At 36.9% G+C, this 18,651-nt stretch overlaps 1 protein-coding gene and 1 long non-coding RNA gene across 2 annotated transcripts; one reads left to right on the forward strand and one right to left on the reverse strand.

The window, feature by feature from the left end:
• The first annotated feature begins 2,137 nt into the window (after positions 1-2,137).
• LOC107796033 (vestitone reductase-like) lies at positions 2,138-4,850 on the forward strand. The gene is given in 4 exon segments (NM_001325614.1): positions 2,138-2,264; positions 3,568-4,086; positions 4,166-4,364; positions 4,706-4,850. Coding segments are annotated over 4 exon segments (990 nt in total).
• Positions 4,851-5,582: 732 nt separating this feature from the next.
• LOC107796034 (uncharacterized) lies at positions 5,583-6,658 on the reverse strand. The gene is made up of 3 exons (XR_001650298.2): positions 6,345-6,658; positions 6,168-6,235; positions 5,583-6,050 (listed from the first exon to the last, which is right to left on the reverse strand). It is a non-coding gene; the product is annotated as an uncharacterized LOC107796034 (long non-coding RNA).
• Positions 6,659-18,651: the final 11,993 nt, after the last annotated feature.

Genomic DNA, 18,651 nt, shown 5'->3' on the forward strand with positions numbered 1-18,651 from the left:
ATTCTAGTTTTTGCTATTCGATATTGAGGATATCTGATTGAAAGAAAATCGTAAAGATTATCTAGTCATCTCGTTAACCGAACAAATGGTTCTTTGTTTTGTATTTGGATACTCAAAAAGAAAAATGTGTGCATGAACAATAGGGAGACTTGTATGGTCATTTATCACGACAAGATTGTCTCCTCTAACATTAGAGAAGTCATCAGTAAAAAATAAGTTATACACCATCAAAAGTGATCAATACGATTATAAAATTCGTATTAGCCATATGCATGAAATAAGATTTAACAATAAGAAGGTCGTGTTATCTGCATAATCAACTTCAATCTTATTTTAACTTCACCAAGTAAATTAAAGGAAATCTTTTGGGAGCTGGGTTTAATGTCATTTGAAAAAGCAAGAAAAGGTCTTTTGAGATTGTTGTGACATGGTCTAGAAAATTATTTTCTTGGGAATATTTAAATCTCTGGTAAATGGTTCTTTTTTAAAGCTTTTGCAGGTGCAAAAAAAACATTGATTTTTATATTTTTTTTATTTTTTTTTGTGGAGAGGGATTGTCGGAGAAAAAGCGAAGAAATTCTGGAAGAAGTTGAAGGGAAGAAAACAATGATAACAAGATAAAGAACTTAGCAGCTTGAAGATTACAGGACGATTTCTTTTTCTCAGGCTGTAAAATTTTTAATATTTTTGTTGAAGACTAATGATCCACATCGTTCATATTTTTAGTGATACGTGGCTAATATCAAGTGTGGTATTAAACTTTACTACACCAAAAGTTACTGGACCAAATCTCACACCGTCAATGATTTGGGTCCATCGATTATTTTTGTATCATACTAATTTTTTTTATTATTCTATTATGTATGATTAAAATTAGATCTTCTGAAACCATTCTAATTATTTCAATTTTTTTTTATATCAGTTTTGGTTCAACTAATTTTTGGTAATTTATTTTTAAAATGTCACAAAAGAGTCGCATTATTGTGTATCAGCTAATTTATTCTGGGTTGTGTTTTAAAATTGATATGAGAAAATGAAATGGAGAGCTACGTGAGTTATAATTGCTAACAATGAAATTGATGGATTGTGACCTTTTTGACATCCAAGTCCCCATATTACGTTCATTTTGAAAAAAGTGAAATTTTATTTTCGTCCAAACAAAGTAAACATTCTTTTGTACATATTTAACTGGATATAGAATTACCCAAAAAAAATATTTAACTGGATATAGAAATATAAAAAATGAGTAGCAACGATTGAGCAGTTAATTTAAAATACAAGACAGTGCAACTTAATTTTTAGCTAGCGGGCTAGTTTTTGTTATTTCATTAAGCAATCCAATCGTTGGTCATTAAAAATATACAAAAGAAAAGATACAAATGAAAAATATTCTAATAACAGTATACGATCTATTTCGACCAAAAATGTCAAATTCCAAAGAAGAAAAGAACTAAAAAATAATAATCTAATGATTTCAAAATAGCTTTCCATCTAAGATAAATCTATTATTTTGCTGGTGGACAGAGTTACCTGATACATGTTGCTGGTGGAAGGTGGATTTGCATACCGATAAGGTGAATTACGTGGATTTGCTTGTGCATAAAGACCATCAAAAGAGTTTTGTTTTGTGATTTTTCACATACGTTTCATTTTATTTTTTATTTTATATCGGGTGTCTAGTACTTACTTTAATGTCCTACTGATTTGGATTCGCGTTGAGAAAGTCTTACGCTGGGGTAAATCACTTCCTACTAAAGGTGACTTCATACGGCTCGAATCCGATATGCTCTTTGTTAAGGATGGGGAGACTTTGCACTATGGTGGTAAGTTTTATATTAAGGAATGAACGTACTGATGAAAATTCAATTTGATTTATATTATAGAAAAAAGAGGATTTTCTCATTTTGTTTCTCCTCCAGTCCATTTGTTGTCCCATCCAATTGAATGTCTTGCCATTTGTAAGAGATGAAAGCAAGGGGTAACTGACATATAACATGACAATTTATTTTACGTCTACTTCTCAACCACTTTGATATAACCTATGACCAATTGATAGTTATTACTATATAGAGACAGATAAAAAGAAATAAGAGAACATAGGAAAAAGAGAAGAAGAAAAAGAAATCACTAGAGGGAGATGAAAGAAGAGAAGGGGAAGGGAAGAGTATGTGTAACAGGAGGAAGTGGTTATCTAGGATCATGGATGGTTATGAGGCTTCTTCAACTTGGTTATTCTGTTAACACCACTGTTAGGTCTCACCCAGGTGATTTTTTATGAGTTTAAATTATATACATTATTGTAAAAAACAAAAAAAATTACGCCATTAGATCATCTAAATAATATTTGCAGGTAAGTCCCCTTGTGGAATTTTTTGTTTTGAAAAATAAAACGTGTTACCTAGTGGGTAAAAGTGACCAACAATCCTTGGGTTTGCTTCCTCACTTGTTCTCTATGTGAATATGTAGATTAGTTTTTCAGTCTTTAATCGAACAGTTTTTAGGCCATCTGCCATATCTGTTTTGCCATGGTCTTGTACCTTTTTTGTTTGCAGAAACAATTCTTGTAAAATCAGATAAATGTCTAATAAAATTCAGCCGGGTCTTTAACTAAAAAAGATCTAATTGAATATGACAACTAATCCATAAATCAAATACTGGAATTTAGGGGTGGCAAAACTAACACAAACTTATTTGACCCGCCTAACCCGCCCAAGTTTTAATGAGTTTGGGCTAGAACGATTTTGAAACTGGGTTGTTTTGGGCTAACTCAAGTTCACCCATCAAAAATCATCAGTCCAAATGGACTCATAATAATGCCCAACATTGACCCATGTAAATACTCAATCTTAGAGTTCTACCTTGACCCATGTTACTGAAAAATATTTTTAAGTTTTTTTCCATGTTTGGTTGGTTTAAATGTTTGAAAAATATTTTCTTTATGAATTCGTTTTTATCTAATTGGAGGAAAATATTTTTTAATTTTTCCATGATTGGTTGGTTTAAATGTTTGAAAAATATTTTTTTTATGAATTAGTTTTTCTCCAATTGGGAAAAATTATTTTCCGTATCAAGAGAAGGAAAACATTTTCCAAAACTCTTCTTCATCTTAGTATTATAAGATGAAGAACTATCAAATAAAATTCTAAATCCAAATTGAGGAAAGAAATCATTTGGCATGAATTGACATTTATTCCAAAACATAAGATAATGTTTTACATATGCTTGTTTAAAAGTTGAGAATATTGCAAATATTTGGGTCAATTTGGGCAGGTTGGGTTATAATTAATTGTTTAGCCCATTTTAACCCAAGTGAACTTTGGGCAGGGTTGTGCAATGACTCATTTAATGAGTCAGCCCATCTTGACCAGTCCAAATACAACCCAAACAACCCATTTGTCACTCGTATGCAGGATGAAGATTTATTCTTAGAAAATCCCCTGTTAACTTCTTATTCATTTAATTGTTTTATGTGATTGTAAGTTGAAGTTATATTAGTTAGTCTTTTATTTGATTATGAAATACATTCAAGTTTATGAAGATAGAAAATTTTGAATCCACTGACTCTAGATTGCAAGAGGGATGTGAGCTACCTCACAAATCTTCCAGGTGCACCAGAAAGGCTGCGTATTTTTAAAGCTGATCTAGACAAACCAGAGAGTTTCAATCCAGCGATTGAAGGCTGCATTGGTGTTTTTCATGCTGCACATCAAATTGATTTTGAGAACAAAGAAAGCGAAGAAACAATAACACAACAATCGATTAATGGGACTTTAGGTATTTTACAGGCGTGTCTGAATTCAAAGACAGTTAAACGTGTCGTGTATACTTCTAGTGCAGCTACGGTTATGGTTGATAGTCCAAGTATAATAGATGAAAACTCATGGACTAACGTGGATCTTGTAAGAACCTTAAAGCCTTTCGGAGGTTCTTACGCGATTAGCAAGACCTTAACGGAAAAGGCAGCTCTGGAATTTGCAGAAAAAAATGGAATTGACTTTGTGACTGTAATCCCTACCTGGATACATGGCCCCTTTATTACTCCTCAAATTCCTGGCTCTGTTCGCTCATCTATGGAAATGATTCTTGGTATGTCTTAAATTATATTATCATTGATTCTCGTTTGCCTAAGGTATGTTTTAATTAATAGTAGTTGAAATTTTTGCAGGTCATCAAAATAATAGCATGAATTATCCTGCACTAGTACCTTTTGTACATGTTGATGATGTGACAAATGCTCACATCTTCCTTCTTGACAATCCTAACGCGAAAGGGAGGTATATCTGCTCAGCTGTTGAAATAACACGTGAAAAGCTAGCTGAATTTCTTACAACTAGATACCCTGAATTTCAAAAACAAATTACTGAGTAAGTATAGATTCTTCATTCTTGCCTTAACTTCGATTTTTTGCTTGTTTTAAGTTTTCCCGCTTGGATAAGGAGAGGAAAGAAGAAAGTGAAATATTAAATAATTAACTTTCTCAAAAGTGACTGTCGAAACAAAATATACTCTGAAAAGGATTTAGATATGACCTGCGCTACCTATTTTAAATAGAATTTTTTCTTCATTTGATTAGCCAAAGAACATGTGATATTGCTCTCATAAGCTAAGCAATGCATATTTTAATTGCTTATATTAATATCTAGGCACAAGTCAAATCAAAAAGTTTAATTTGAGACAATGAAAGAAACTAATTGAAGCATTGCAGGTACCGAGGGACAAGCAGTGAAGAGCTTAAAACACCTAGCCTTTCACCAAAAAAGCTTTTGGAGACTGGATTCAAGTACAAGTATGGTCTTGAGGAAATGTTTGATGGAGCAATTGAGTGTTGTAAACAAAGAGGCATACTCTAATCCCTTTGTTTCCATGTACTTATTCACCCGAATAATTGGAATCTTACATTTTATTGCTCTTACATATTTCGGTGGTTCAAATGAATGGACAGAAGTCCAGCAAATGTATTTGCATGGATAGAGCCTAAAAGAGTCCTCCTGTGTAGAAGTTTTAATATTTGTATCCAATATAACATGCTCTAAATGATATTGGAGATCAGAATGCTTACCTTAGACCAATATATAGTTCCTTAGCTGAACTGAAATTCCCTCAAACCTGTGAGTATTTTCGCTCAGAATTAGAATAGAAAGTTTGAAATCTCGCAAAACTGATCTTTTATACACCGGGGTATTTCGCGATATCGGAAGCCACATCGCCATTTCCAAAATAAATGGACTAGGCTATCTTCGTGCAAGTGCGGACACCATTTTGCGTTTGACCCTTCTGCTATCATCGTCCTTCCGCAAAGTAAATTAGGTGGGATGGCCAGTTTTCAAGCGTTTAGTCACTGTTTCAAATGTAATTAGAAAGTAGCCACTTTTTAATGTGAAAATAAAATTTGGACAAAATCCCACGAGCTAAAACACAGAAAACTCCAAGAACAATTCAGGAAGCTCAAAACCTTTATGAGTTCAAACTTCAGGAACGATTTATAGAGTTTAAACTTTGACAATCTAAGTGTGAAAATTTGCTAGAGTTTCAAACTCCATGAACGATTCATGAAGCTCAAACTTTCAGAATGATTTATGGAGTTCAAACTTTCACAGTACAAGTGTGAGAATTTAATGGAGTTTCAAATTCCATGAATGATTCATAGAATTCAAACCTTTGTCACTTCAAACTCCAGGAACATTCATGGAATTCAAACTTCACAGCATTCTAAGACAGACCAATCTAGTTGTGGCATTTCATCAAACAACTCTCTAGCATAACTCAAAATTACGACTTGAAACAAAAAAGAATAATTCAACTACCAAATGAAAGTAAATCTAAAAATTAGAGATGGTAACCTAAAGTCCAATACCAGCTGCAACAGTGATTAATGTGATCACTTGACAACAGTTGGGGTTCCCACTGCTTTGAGGCTTTGAGTGCTGAGATGGTGTCACGAAGACGCTTTGGCTTCGTTTCAACGATTAATGGATAGAGAATTCAATAGTTATACTTACATTCAAAATTCCACGTTTTATGCACTCACGAAGGAAGGGCAGCAAATTTACCTACAAATCAATGTGTATAATGGTTGAAGCTTGGAGAGAGTGATGTGTTCATTCCAAACTTCTGAAGATGAAAATTTGAATCCATTGACTCTAGATCGCAAGAGGGATTTGAGTTACCTCACAAATCTTCCAGGTGCACAAGCGTTTCAACCCAGCGATTGAAGGCTGCATTGGGGTGATTCATGCTGCACATCAAATTGATTTTGAGAACAAACAAAGTGAATATCTAGGTGCAAGTTAAATTAAAAAGGTTTAATTTGAGAAAATGGAAGGAGATAAATTGATTTTACTTACATTTATTTGCAGGTACACAGGGGCATGTAGTGAAGAATTCGATGGAGCAATTGAATGTTGCAAAAAAAGAGGCACTTGCTCTTCCCTTTATTGTTCTTCCATTATTCTGTTTTCATAAGGGATGTTAAGCCGTGCTGTGCGATTGGGGAAACATTCCATATAATGATTGGAACCAGACATTTCAGTGCTCTTATATTTTATAACTGCAAATGCATTTGCTTGGACAGAGGTGTAGTAGCTTCTTTTGTTTTCTTATATAATAAAAAGTCTAATATAGTGGGGGATTGATAAAAGGCAACCAAGTGACTCACAGTGAGAATTAAATCCACACTTAATATTTGGAGACCGATAATTGATGGTAGAGGACTTAAATTTCAAGACACAAACCATCAAATTCCTTATTTGGCATATCAAAAGATCCCGGGTTGCAGACCAAATTACATTTAAAAAAATTTGAAAAAATTACATGAAATTTAAAGGCTCAACCTAAGTCAGCAGAGTTACATAGTTAAGTTCTTTTTCCCCAATACATAGTTAAGTTCCAATTGATGAATTCTTACTAATTCGTCTAAAATTGGATGATCTTAGCTATAGAGCTTAGCTATATTTTAAACTGCATGGGTAAAGTAGTTACTTATCAATGTGAAAATATAAGTCTTGACGAAAATATCCCTATCTAAAATATGGAACAACTCCAGGTACAATTACTGTATTATTCCTGGATTTTGCAATAGTAAAGATTTAAAAACGGGTAGTTTTTCCTGAAATTTATATTAAAAGGTAAAAAATTGCTGAAGTATAATTTGAATGGAAAAATCATGAACTGTTCCTGGATTTTGCACTAGTAAAGGTTAAAAAATCAGTAGTTTTTCCTGCATTTTGGATTTTGTACTAGTAAAGGTTCAAAATTGTTAAATTTTGAAAATTTCAGTGGCTACTTTGCCATTACAATTTAAAATAGGCTGAATGACACAATTACCCACAAAAATAAAACTATTTACCCTTTTCTACCCATTTACTTTTCTACTCATCAAACTAAGTACCTTTCCTACCCATGATAGCTTTTGTAAGTACTTTCCTCTCTTTTTCTCCTTTTCTTTTTTATTTCTCTCCTTCTTCTTCTTTTTTTTTTCTTATTTTCTTTCTTTTCTCCTTTTCTTTTTTCTAGTTTTCTTCTTATTTTTTTCTTCTTTTTTCTCCTTTTCTAATCATTTATTTTTCGGCCCAAATCATATTATTATTATTATTATTATTATTATTATTATTATTATTATTATTATTATTATTATTATTATTATTATTATTACCATAATTTAATTTCACACTCAATTTTGACTCCTTTATTTTATTTTTTTATTTTTTTCTTTTATTTATTTATTTTTTTCTTGTTCCCTTTCTAATTTCATTTAACTCCTTTTTTCTTTTATTTTTTTCTCTTCATAATCTAATTTCATTTATTATTATTTTGCTCTTTTATTCTTCTTTTTTTTATACAATAAGAAAATAATTGATATAGTAAATATTTGTTCACCTTTTTTAAATATAACTGGCATAATATACATTTTATTTTTTTTAATTCAATGATCAGAACGACTTATACATTATAACTGTTTTCTCTTCTCTTTTTTGCTTTTATTTTTATTTTCTTTTTTGTTATAATCTAATTCTGCACACATTTTTGGCTCTATTTTTATTTTTTTATTTTTTCTATTTTTAATATATTAATTATTAGAAAATGACTTACTTTAGTATATAGTATATGAAAATAATATATTAGTAGTAGTTGAAGTATATTATTGCAGTATACTATGACACTCATGTGCTATATATCATATACTGGCAGGGTATATAACATCGAGAACTCTATTAGAAAATTGAAAAATGACCCATTGATTTTGTTTTTGAAAAATTAAAGAAATACCAAATTTAACTATATTGTTACATTATGCCATATACTATAATAGTATATTGTTGCAATAAATTATACACTATTGAATTAAATATTATATATCAAAATAGTATATGGTATGTTATTTTGGTATATAGTACAAATTGGTCTTCTTCGCTCGTTCAACTCAATTTTAAAAATTTACTCCAGAATTTTTACCAAATTGACTCAAGCTTTAGCCACAACCTCCAATCAAATATTTCAAACTAAATATTTTGGTTTAAGAAAAAAATTGATAAAAGATGAGAATTCCGTTGGAAAATTGAAAAAGAATTCAATGAAAATTTCAAAAAATTCTAAAAGGACCAAATTGTAATAGTATACTATTACATTATACAATGTAAATTCTTCTTTTCCAGTTCAACTCAGTGAGAGAGTTGACCAAGTTTGACATTTTATGAATTTGAACCCGGAATAGAGTTTTGATGGTTCCGATAGGTCCGTTGGGTGATTTTGGACTTAGGAGCACGTCCGGATTATGATTTGGAGGTCCGTAGTGAAATTTGGCCTGAAATGGCGGAAGTTATATTTTTGGAAAGTTTGACCGGGAGTGAACTTTTTGATATCGGATTCGGATTGTGATTCCTTCGTTATGTTGTTTGGGACTTGTGCGCAAAATTTGAGGTCAATCGGACGTGATTTGATAGGTTTCGGCATCGGTTGTGGAAGTTTGAAGTTTCAAAGTTCATTGAATTCGAATTGAATTGTGATTCGTCGTTCTGATATTATTATGTGTGTTTTGAGGCCTCGAGTAGGTCTGTGTTATGTTATGGGACTTTTTGGTATGTTTGGACGAGGTCCCAAGGGGCTCGGGTGAGTTTCGGACGAGATTAGGATCATTTCATTGCATTTTTGGATTTTTTCTAGCTGCTGGTTCTGGTGTGATCGCACCTGTGGCTGGTTTGCGCTGGTGTGATCGCACCTGCGGCTGGTTTACGTAGGTGCGATGGTCGCAGAAGCGACAGATGCATCGCAGAAGTGTGAAGGGGAGCTGGGCATAAGGATCGCAGGTGCGGGTGCTTGGACGCATCTGCGCAACCGCAGATGCGGTTCAAGTGCACAGAAGCGTGATCGCAAAAGCGGCTTTAAGACCGCAGGTGCGAGGGATTGCTGTGTCAGTTATTTTTGTAGAAGCGAAGTTTTTACCGCAGAAGCGGTGGTCGCAGATGCGACGAATTGTCCGCAAATGCGGAATCACTGGGGCAGAAGCTATATTATCGAGGGTTTGGTTCCTTCTTCATTTTGGGAGTTATGGAGCTCAGATTGAGACGATTCTTGAGGCAATTTTCACCATATGAATTGGGGTAAGTGTTCTCTACTCAATTTTGGTTATATTTCATGAATCTACCTTTATTTTTGATAATTGGATTGTGAATTTTTAAGAGGAAATTGGGGATTTTGGCCTAATGTTTCATAATATGAATTTTTGAGTTTTGAACATCGAATTGGAGTCGGATTTGAGTGAAACTAGTATGGTTGAACTCGTAATTAAATGGGTTGTTAAATTTTATAAATTTTTTGGGGTTCCGAGGTGCAGGCCCGAGTTGGGATTTTGGCCGATTTTCGGGCTTTTGATTCAAGATTTGATCTTTTTCGATCGGGATTAGTTCCTTTAGCATTGTTTGGTGTACTTGAGTTATTTTTGGTTAGTTTCGAGCTGTTCGGAGGTCGGAACACGCGAGATGGCATCTTTGGAGCACCGCTTGGCTTGCTCGGCATTGGTATTGGCTTGTTCGAGGTAAGTAACTCTTCTAATCTTAGTGCTGAGGGTATGAGACCCCGAAATACGTGTTATGTGTTTGGTGTTGAGGTGACGCACATGCTAGGTGACGGGCGTGTGGGCATGCACCATATGAATTGGGACTCTGTTATTTCCATGGCACTGTATAGTGGTCCTACTTTGTTGATATCTGTGTTTTCACCATGTGATAAAGTAGTTAAGCTGTCAATCATGATATATATTATGTTTAGGCATTATGCCGATATTGTTTGGACCCATAGTGGTCATTTCATACTGTCATCTCACTGATTTTATTGATATTTCGTACTAAGTCATATTCATGCATTCATATCATACCTCGGTCTCAGTTATTTATTGATACATCATATCATTGTTGGCGACCTAGTTTCATGACATTATGAGCCCGTGAGTGAGACTGGAGAGATTGATGACTGAGTGAGGTCGGGGGCCTGTTTGTGAAGATATTGATACTATAGAACGTGAGTTGTCCATGCGAATTCAGATATTGATATTATGGCACGTGAGTTGTCCGTGCGGATTATAGTGCTTGGGCTGTAGGAGCCCCTCCAGAGTCTGCACACCCCCAGTGAGCGCAGTCGACTATATATATGTGGATCGGGTTGCACGCCGCAACAGGCCTTATGGTCATATGTGGATAGGGCTGCACGCCGCAGCAGGTATTGTACAGTGCTGAGTGATCGAGTGTGCTGAGCATTGAGCATAGTGAGAAAGGAAGCGAGACAGTAAGATTTAGTACTCTGGGAGTGTGAGTACATGAACTCATCATCGAGATGCATTGCATTTGACCTGCGTACTTGTGATACATGCATAGAGGTGCATTTCCTTCTGCTACCCGGTTGTGGGGATATTTATGATTTTTTCTGTATCTTGACATGTAGGCATAGAGAAGTACTTTCCTTATGCTATTAGAAAAAATAAAACATCTTACTTATTGTTGAAAAGGTTTTTGGAAAATCACAGTTTTCAAACTTACTCGTATTTTGGCTTTTTCGGTAAAAGATTTGGGTTTTCACTGAGATACTTGAAAAGAAATTCCTACTTTTTTCTGGAACTGTGAACAAACTGAGCCTTTTATTTCTGAGATTATTCTTTTATTTTTGTACTATGCTGTTATGAACTGTTATGGAATATTGGTGTTGGACCCGACCTTTTTGTTAGCTCGTCACTATTTTCAACCTAAGGTTAGGTTTGTTACTTATTGAGTACATGGGGTCGGTTTTACTCATACTACACTTCTGTACCTTGTGTGCAGATGTTGGCTGCTGATGTTGTTGTGTTCGATGGGAGCTGAATTTGAAGATGTACCTGCGTCTCGGTTGTAGCTGCCCCTTGTTCGTGGTAGCTTTAGATCTATAAAACTCTGTTTATGTACTTTTCAAACAGACGATGTATTTATTTCATTTCAGCTTTGTAAATTCTATTCTTAGAATCTCATGATTTGTACTACCAATTCTTGGAGAATGTATAAGATTAAGATTTTTTCTTTACTTAAATTGCTTTAATTGTTGTTATTGGATTTGGATAGTTGATAACTGGCTTACCTAGCGGGTTGGGTTAGGTGCCATCACGACTAGTTGGATTTTGGGTCGTGACAAGGTGGTATCAGAGCTCTCGGTTCATAGGTTCTACAAGTTATGAGCAAGTGTCTAGTAGAGTCTTACGGATCGGTATGATGACATCCATACCTATCTTCGAGAGGCTACTGGACATTTAGGATATACTTCCCATCTTTCATTCCTTATCGTGTGGCATTGATTCAGCTTGAAGCGTAACTCTTTGAATTCCTTTCACGCATTTGTATGCGCATGTGAGTGCTCGGTATCGGCTGTGCGTCGGCAACTTATGGTTCCATGGTTGAGGTACGAGATGTGATTTTAGCGTGCTGATGATGGGCCAGTCTGGAGGACTTGAGGCCGGGTTTTAACGGTAGCTTGAGCACGGAGATTTTGATTTTGTGAGCACGTGCTTCTGGGACTTATATGTCCGGTAATGTCCCTACGGGTAGAATTTGTGGCTCGATAAGTGGTAGAATGGCTTTGTGATGAGTATGATGTGATTGCGAGATGTGTTCAGATTTTACGAATGTGACGAGGAGAGTTTACTTGAGATGTAGCAAGGACTATAAGGTGTGGTCTTGGTTTGGCATATGGTCCCAAGTTATGGGTGTATGGAGGGATCTCTCATGTTGTTTAGTTGTGGAGTGAAGTTGATTATCATGTCTTGTTGACAAGTTCAGAATCAAGAAGATTAAGTGATTGCGTAGTAGTCGTTACTATAGCAGGGTATAGAGTGATGTCAGTTTAAGGCAGAGCAGGTGGGATATCTCCTGTGAGGTGTCCTGAGGTTGTGTGGTCCTTATGATATTTTGTAGAGAGTTCTCTTTTACCAGTGAATGATATATGTTGCAATTTGAGTTTGGATCGCTTGTGGAAGTTAGCTTGACTATTACAAGGGTGAACACCAGATTTGCAGATGATTTGAGGTACTAGATGGTTTGTGTTGCATGAGCGGATGAAGGATTTAATGGAATCTCACTGTGGTATTATGGTAGTAATGGGGTATGGTTATTGTAAGTAGTCAGATGTTTTATTCCATGGCTTTGAGCCAAGTGGGGGAGTCTGCTATCGACGAGTTGATTGCATGGTTATGTCTTATATTGATTTCGGTTCGGGGTATACTGGTGAATCAGTTATGACTTGCAGAGGTCGAGATCGAGGATGACTTGGGTAAAGGAATTCCTGGATACGGGTTGTATTATACTCTATGGGTATATGGGAATTATGGAATGATTGAGTGGTTAGTCGTGAAAGATGTAGTGTGCATGGAGTAGGAATTTGCTTGGTCGCGTTAAGGTGGGGTTACTCCTTTGGGTGTCATCGTGCCAATGGGGCACCAAACGTTTGGCCCATTTGGGGCGGTGCAATTGAGATTTGAGCACATTGGATGACTCTCGAGAATGGTTCTAATGGATTCAAGAATTATATGTAGCGATTTGGAATTTTTAAGATTGGTATATAGCTAGAAACTGAGAGTTACATTGGATGGTGTCGAGACTTGTGGCATTTTTATATCATTGTAGATTATGCATTTCAGTATCAAGAAGGTGAAGGAAACAGTTTTAGGTTCACATAAGGTCTCTTTAGAGTGGGTGTCGCGGGTGTGGTGCTTTGGGGTGCTTAAGAGGGAAGTCAGCGGCTTATGGGCCTTAGGGCATTGTGATTTTATACTAGGGTCTCTTATGTGGTGAATTTTGGTTAGGGATCGTGGTGTTCCAGCAAGGAGAAGTATCAATTTGAAGGCAATTTAGAAGGGACTTGGAGAAATAGGACAGCGTGGTAGTAGGTTGGATCAGCACAGTAATGGATATAATCTGTTCTTTAGGTACCTATGATGTGGCTGGTCTCCACAGGTGTTTTGTGGCAATGATCTTGGGTTTTGGCAACCTGCGTGGCTGGGTTGAGTTAGAGAGATTCGGTTCTGATAGCTTGGTTATGTGCAAATGGGTTTCAAGGAGTTCTCAATGGTTTTTACCACGGTTCGAGGAGTATATTTCCTACCGGCGTGAGGGATATGTTGCGTATTGGGATTTTTCTCCGGCATGAGATCAAATGGAAGGTTTCTGACTGATCAAGTATGTATTCTTCTTGGGACTCAGAGTTGATTATGAGATTCTTGTACTCTTCACAGGATGGCATGGTAGATGCGGTGTTGTGTGGGATTGAGATTTACATGTGCAAGGTCATAGGTCAGTTTGGAAGGGAAGGGAATAGATTCGTAGGCAGCATGGACGGTTTCAGATGACTAGGTAACTGACATTACTAATCGGTGTGGCTTGATGAGAGTATACATTTCAGAAGGGGCAATGTGTTTTGGTTTATGGACACTTCATTGGTATTGCGGCACTCTTCTGGTTGATCGACTGTTGATATTCAAATTTTGCTAGGTGGAACGGAAGAATTTTAGAAGTATTCCTCGTGGGATGATCGTGTATGAGAGATGTGTTAGACATTCTGGCGATGGAGTTGGGATCAAATATGGTGATTTGTGTGTTTTATGGATTTGGAGACTAGGATTTCTCAGGAGCAGACTGTTTCATGGTTGTGGACTGTGAAGTCGTGGCCGAAACTAGCTAGATGATAGTATGTGTTATGATTCAGTCATTGTGAACTTTCGGAGGTTATTTATCTATATATGGGTGACTAGAGCTGATCTAGGGGTCCATTGGTAGGCCCAATTAGGATGTGCATTCTACACCGAGCTGGATTTGTTGGCTCCATACTGCTATTGTTGAGGGATGTGCCATTCGGTTGTTGTTGAGCTTATTCATGTTCTGAGATGATCTGTGAGTTACTCTTCTATGCTACAAGGAGTTGTGATTCGTTGGTTATATGCACATATGGTGCGGTTCTATTAGGGCCTTATAGTGGAAGTTGAGCGAGAAGAGTATTGGGTATTGCTTGGTTGATAGAGTATTGGTTATGTTCTTTCGGGTTTTGTGTGATATTGTGTCATTTGCTTCTCTGTGGTTATGGTAATTCACTTTGAGTACTTGATGTCGAATTGCGCATGGTTATTGATTTTTAGCAGGGTGGCTTGAGGTATTTCATATGGACCAGTATTTCGATAGGGTCGCGCATTGCAGCATATGATCCCTCGTGTTAGATTCGTATGTTTTGGTTCTATGGTGTGTGATAGGTTCTTAGCATTGCGTTGTGGTGGTACTTGTTGAGCTTGAGGGACAGTTCTTCCGTCTGAATTAGTTTTACATGATTTGAGTATATTTGGAATGTTGCTTATTGGTGCACGGGTTATGGCTTTAGATTATATTGATGTGGCATTTCACTAGAGCAGTCGTGTTGGATGAGATAAGATCATTGGACCTAGGATGGATACTATCAGAATTGATTACAGCATGTTTGGAAGGATAATATCGAAAGTTGGCTTAGAATTTGCTATAGTTCTTGTCGAACAAGAGGAAATTCCATGACTGGTTGATCTGATGAATGGTTATGAGTTCTGCATGTTTCTTTCATCATCGGCAGTGTACGAAGGTTTTAGAATGAGGTTTTGTTTGATATGAGGTTTATTACCGACATTGGGTTGATTTGAGCAGTTACTGTGATTAGAAATCATTACTTCGAGCATTTGAGCTATGTGGTATTTGAATTTGAGTATTTGAGTTATGGTTACGGCTTTTGGTACAGCTTGTTCAGACTTATACAGTATGTAGATGCGAAACTCTGATCTTATAAGATATTCCGGATGTTGGAAATTTGATTCGAAGGCTTGTGGGCTAGGTTGAATTGAGAAATTTCAATTATGTTGTGTTATCGGACCTGTATGGGATAGGGTGACGTGGGATCACCCCCGGGTATGTGCATGGTAAGGTTATACGGCGGTTTGATGGCCTTGAGAATAACTCTGGACACGTTCGAGGACGAACGTATGTTTAAGTGGGGGAGGATGTAATGACCCGACCGGTCATTTTGAGCATTTGCACTTCGCTCGGTTGTTTGAGGGCATGAGTAGCTCCGTATGATGTATTATGACTTATGTGAATCGTCGGTTTTGATTTTCAGGTTATTCGGAATCGAATTGGAAGAATGGATTTCATTGTTGAAGCTTTAAATTAGGAGAGTTGATCAAGTTTGACTTTTTGTGAATTTGAACCCGGAACAGAGTTTTGATGGTTATGGTAGATTCGTTTGGTGATTTTGGACTTAGGAGCACGTCCGAATTGTGATTTGGAGGTCTGTAGTGGAATTTGGCCTGAAATGGCGGAAGTTGGATTTTTGGAAAGTTTGACCGGGAGTGGACTTTTTGATATCGGATTCGGATTGTGATTCCGAGAATCGGAATAGCTTTGTTATGTTATTTCGGACTTGTGTGCAAAATTTGAGGTCAATCGGACGTGATTTGATATGTTTCGGCATCGGTTATGGAAGTTTGAAGTTTCAAAGTTTATTAAATTCGAATTGAAGTGTGATTCGTCGTTTTGATATTGTTATGTGTGTTTTGAGGCCTCGAATAGGTTTGTGTTATATTATGGGACTTGTTGGTAAGTTTGGACGGGGTCCCGAGGGGATCGGGTGAGTTTCGGACGAGGCTCGGATCATTTCATTGCATTTTTATATTTTTGCTAGCTGCTGGTTCTGGTGTGATCGCACCTGCGGCTGGTTTGCGCAGGTGTGATGGTCACAAAAGCGACAGATGCGTCGCAGAAGCGTGAAGGGGAGCTGGGCGCGAGGATCGTAGGTGCGGGTGCTTGGACACACCTGCGCAACCGCAAATGCGGTTCAAATGCGCAGAAACGCAATCGCAGAAGCGGCTTCAAGACCGAAAGTGCGAGGGATTGCTGGGTCAGTTGTTTTTGCACAAGCAAAGTTTTTACCACAGAAGCGTTGGTCGCAGATGCAACGAATTGTCCGCAAATGCGGAATCGCTGGGGCAGAAGCTATATTATCGAGGGTGTGGTTCTTTCTTCATTTTGGGAGCTATGGAGCTCGGATTGAGACGATTCTTGAGGCAATTTTCACCATATGAATTGGGGTAAGTATTCTCTACTCGGTTTTGGTTATATTTCATGAATCTACCTTTGTTTTTGGTAATTAGATTGTGAATTTTAAAGAGGAAATTGGGGGTTTTGGCCTAAAGTTTCATAATATGAATTTTTGAGTTTTGAACATCGAATTGGAGTCGGATTTGAGTGAAACTAGTATGGTTGGACTCGTAATTGAATGGGTTGTTGAATTTTGTAAATTTTGTTAGGTTTTGAGGTGTGGGCCCGGGTTGGGCTTTTGGCCGATTTCGGGCTTTTGATTCAAGATTTGATCTTTTTCGATCGGGATTGGTTCCTTTACAATTGTTTGATGTACTTGAGTTATTTTTGGTTAGTTTTGAGCCGTTCGGAGGTCGGAACACACGGGATGGCATCTTTGGAGCACCGTTTTGCTTGCTCGGCATTGGTATTGGCTTGTTCGAGGTAAGTAACTCTTCTAATCTTAGTGCTGAGGGTATGAAACCCCGAAATACGTGTTATGTGTTTGGTGTTGAGGTGATGCACATGCTAGATGACGGGCGTGTGGGCGCGCACCATGTGAATTGGGACTCTATTGTTTCCATGGCACTGTATAGTGGTCCTACTTTATTGATATCTGTGTTTTCACCATGTGATAAAGTAGTTAAGCTGTCAATCATGATATATATTATGTTTAGGCATTATGCCGATATTTTTTGGACCCATAGTGGTCGTTTCATACTGTCATCTCACTGATTTCATTGATATTTCGTACTTAGTCATATTCATGCATTCATATATCTCAGTCTCAGTTATTTATTGATACATCATATCATTATTGTCAGGCTAGTTTCATGACATTGTGAGCCCGTGAGTGAGACTCGAGAGATTGATGACTGAGTGAGGCCGGGGGGCTGTTTGTGAAGATATTGATGCTATAGCACGTGAGTTGTCCGTGCGGATCCAGATATTGATATTATGGCACGTGAGTTGTCCGTTCAGCACGTGAGTTGTCCGTGCGGATTATAGCGCTTGGGCTGTAGGAGCACACAGTAGTCTGCACATCCCAGTGAGCGCAGTCGACTATACATATGTGGATCGAGTTGCACGCCGCAACGGGCCTTATGGTCATATGTGGATCGGGCTACATGCCGCAGCAGGTATTGTACAATGCCGAGTGATCGAGTGTGCTGAGCATTGAGCATAGTGAGAGAGGAAGCGAGACAGTGAGATTTAGTACTCTGGGAGTGTGAGTACATGAGCTCATCATCGAGATGCATTGCATTTGACCTGTGTACTTGTGATACATGCATAGAGGTGCATTTCATTCTGCTACCCGCTTATGCTATTAGAAAAAATAAAACATCTTACTTATTGTTGAAAAGGTTTTTGGAAAATCACAGTTTTCAAACTTACTCGTATTTTGGCTTTTTCGGTAAAAGATTTGGGTTTTCACTGAGATACTTGAAAAGAAATTCCTACTTTTTTCTGGAACTGTGAACAAACTGAGCCTTTTATTTCTGAGATTATTCTTTTATTTTTGTACTATGCTGTTATGAACTGTTATGGAATATTGGTGTTGGACCCGACCTTTTTGTTAGCTCGTCACTACTTTTAACCTATGGTTAGGTTTGTTACTTATTGAGTACATGGGGTCGGTTGTACTCATACTACACTTCTGCACCTTGTGTGCAGATGTTGGCTGCTGATGTTGCTGTGTTCGATGGGAGCTGAATTTGAAGATGTACCTGTTAAATCTATAAAACTCTGTTTATGTACTTTTTAAAAAGACGATGTATTTATTTCATTTCAGCTTTGTAAATTCTATTCTTAGAAGCTCATGATTTGTACTACCAGTTCTTGGGGAATGTATAAGATTAAGATTTTTTCTTTACTTAAATTGTTTTAATTGTTGTTATTGGAATTGGATAATTGATAATTGGCTTACCTAGCGGGTTGGGTTAGGTACCATCACGACTAGTTGGATTTTGGGTCGTGATATTAATCAACAAACTGAATATATGAGTCTCAAGCTTCAAGGTAGTTCAATGGTGGATTTGACATTTTTAATAACAAATAT

Source organism: Nicotiana tabacum, chromosome 23 (genome assembly GCF_000715075.1).
Source record: "Nicotiana tabacum cultivar K326 chromosome 23, ASM71507v2, whole genome shotgun sequence".
Taxonomy (NCBI): Eukaryota; Viridiplantae; Streptophyta; class Magnoliopsida; order Solanales; family Solanaceae; genus Nicotiana; species Nicotiana tabacum.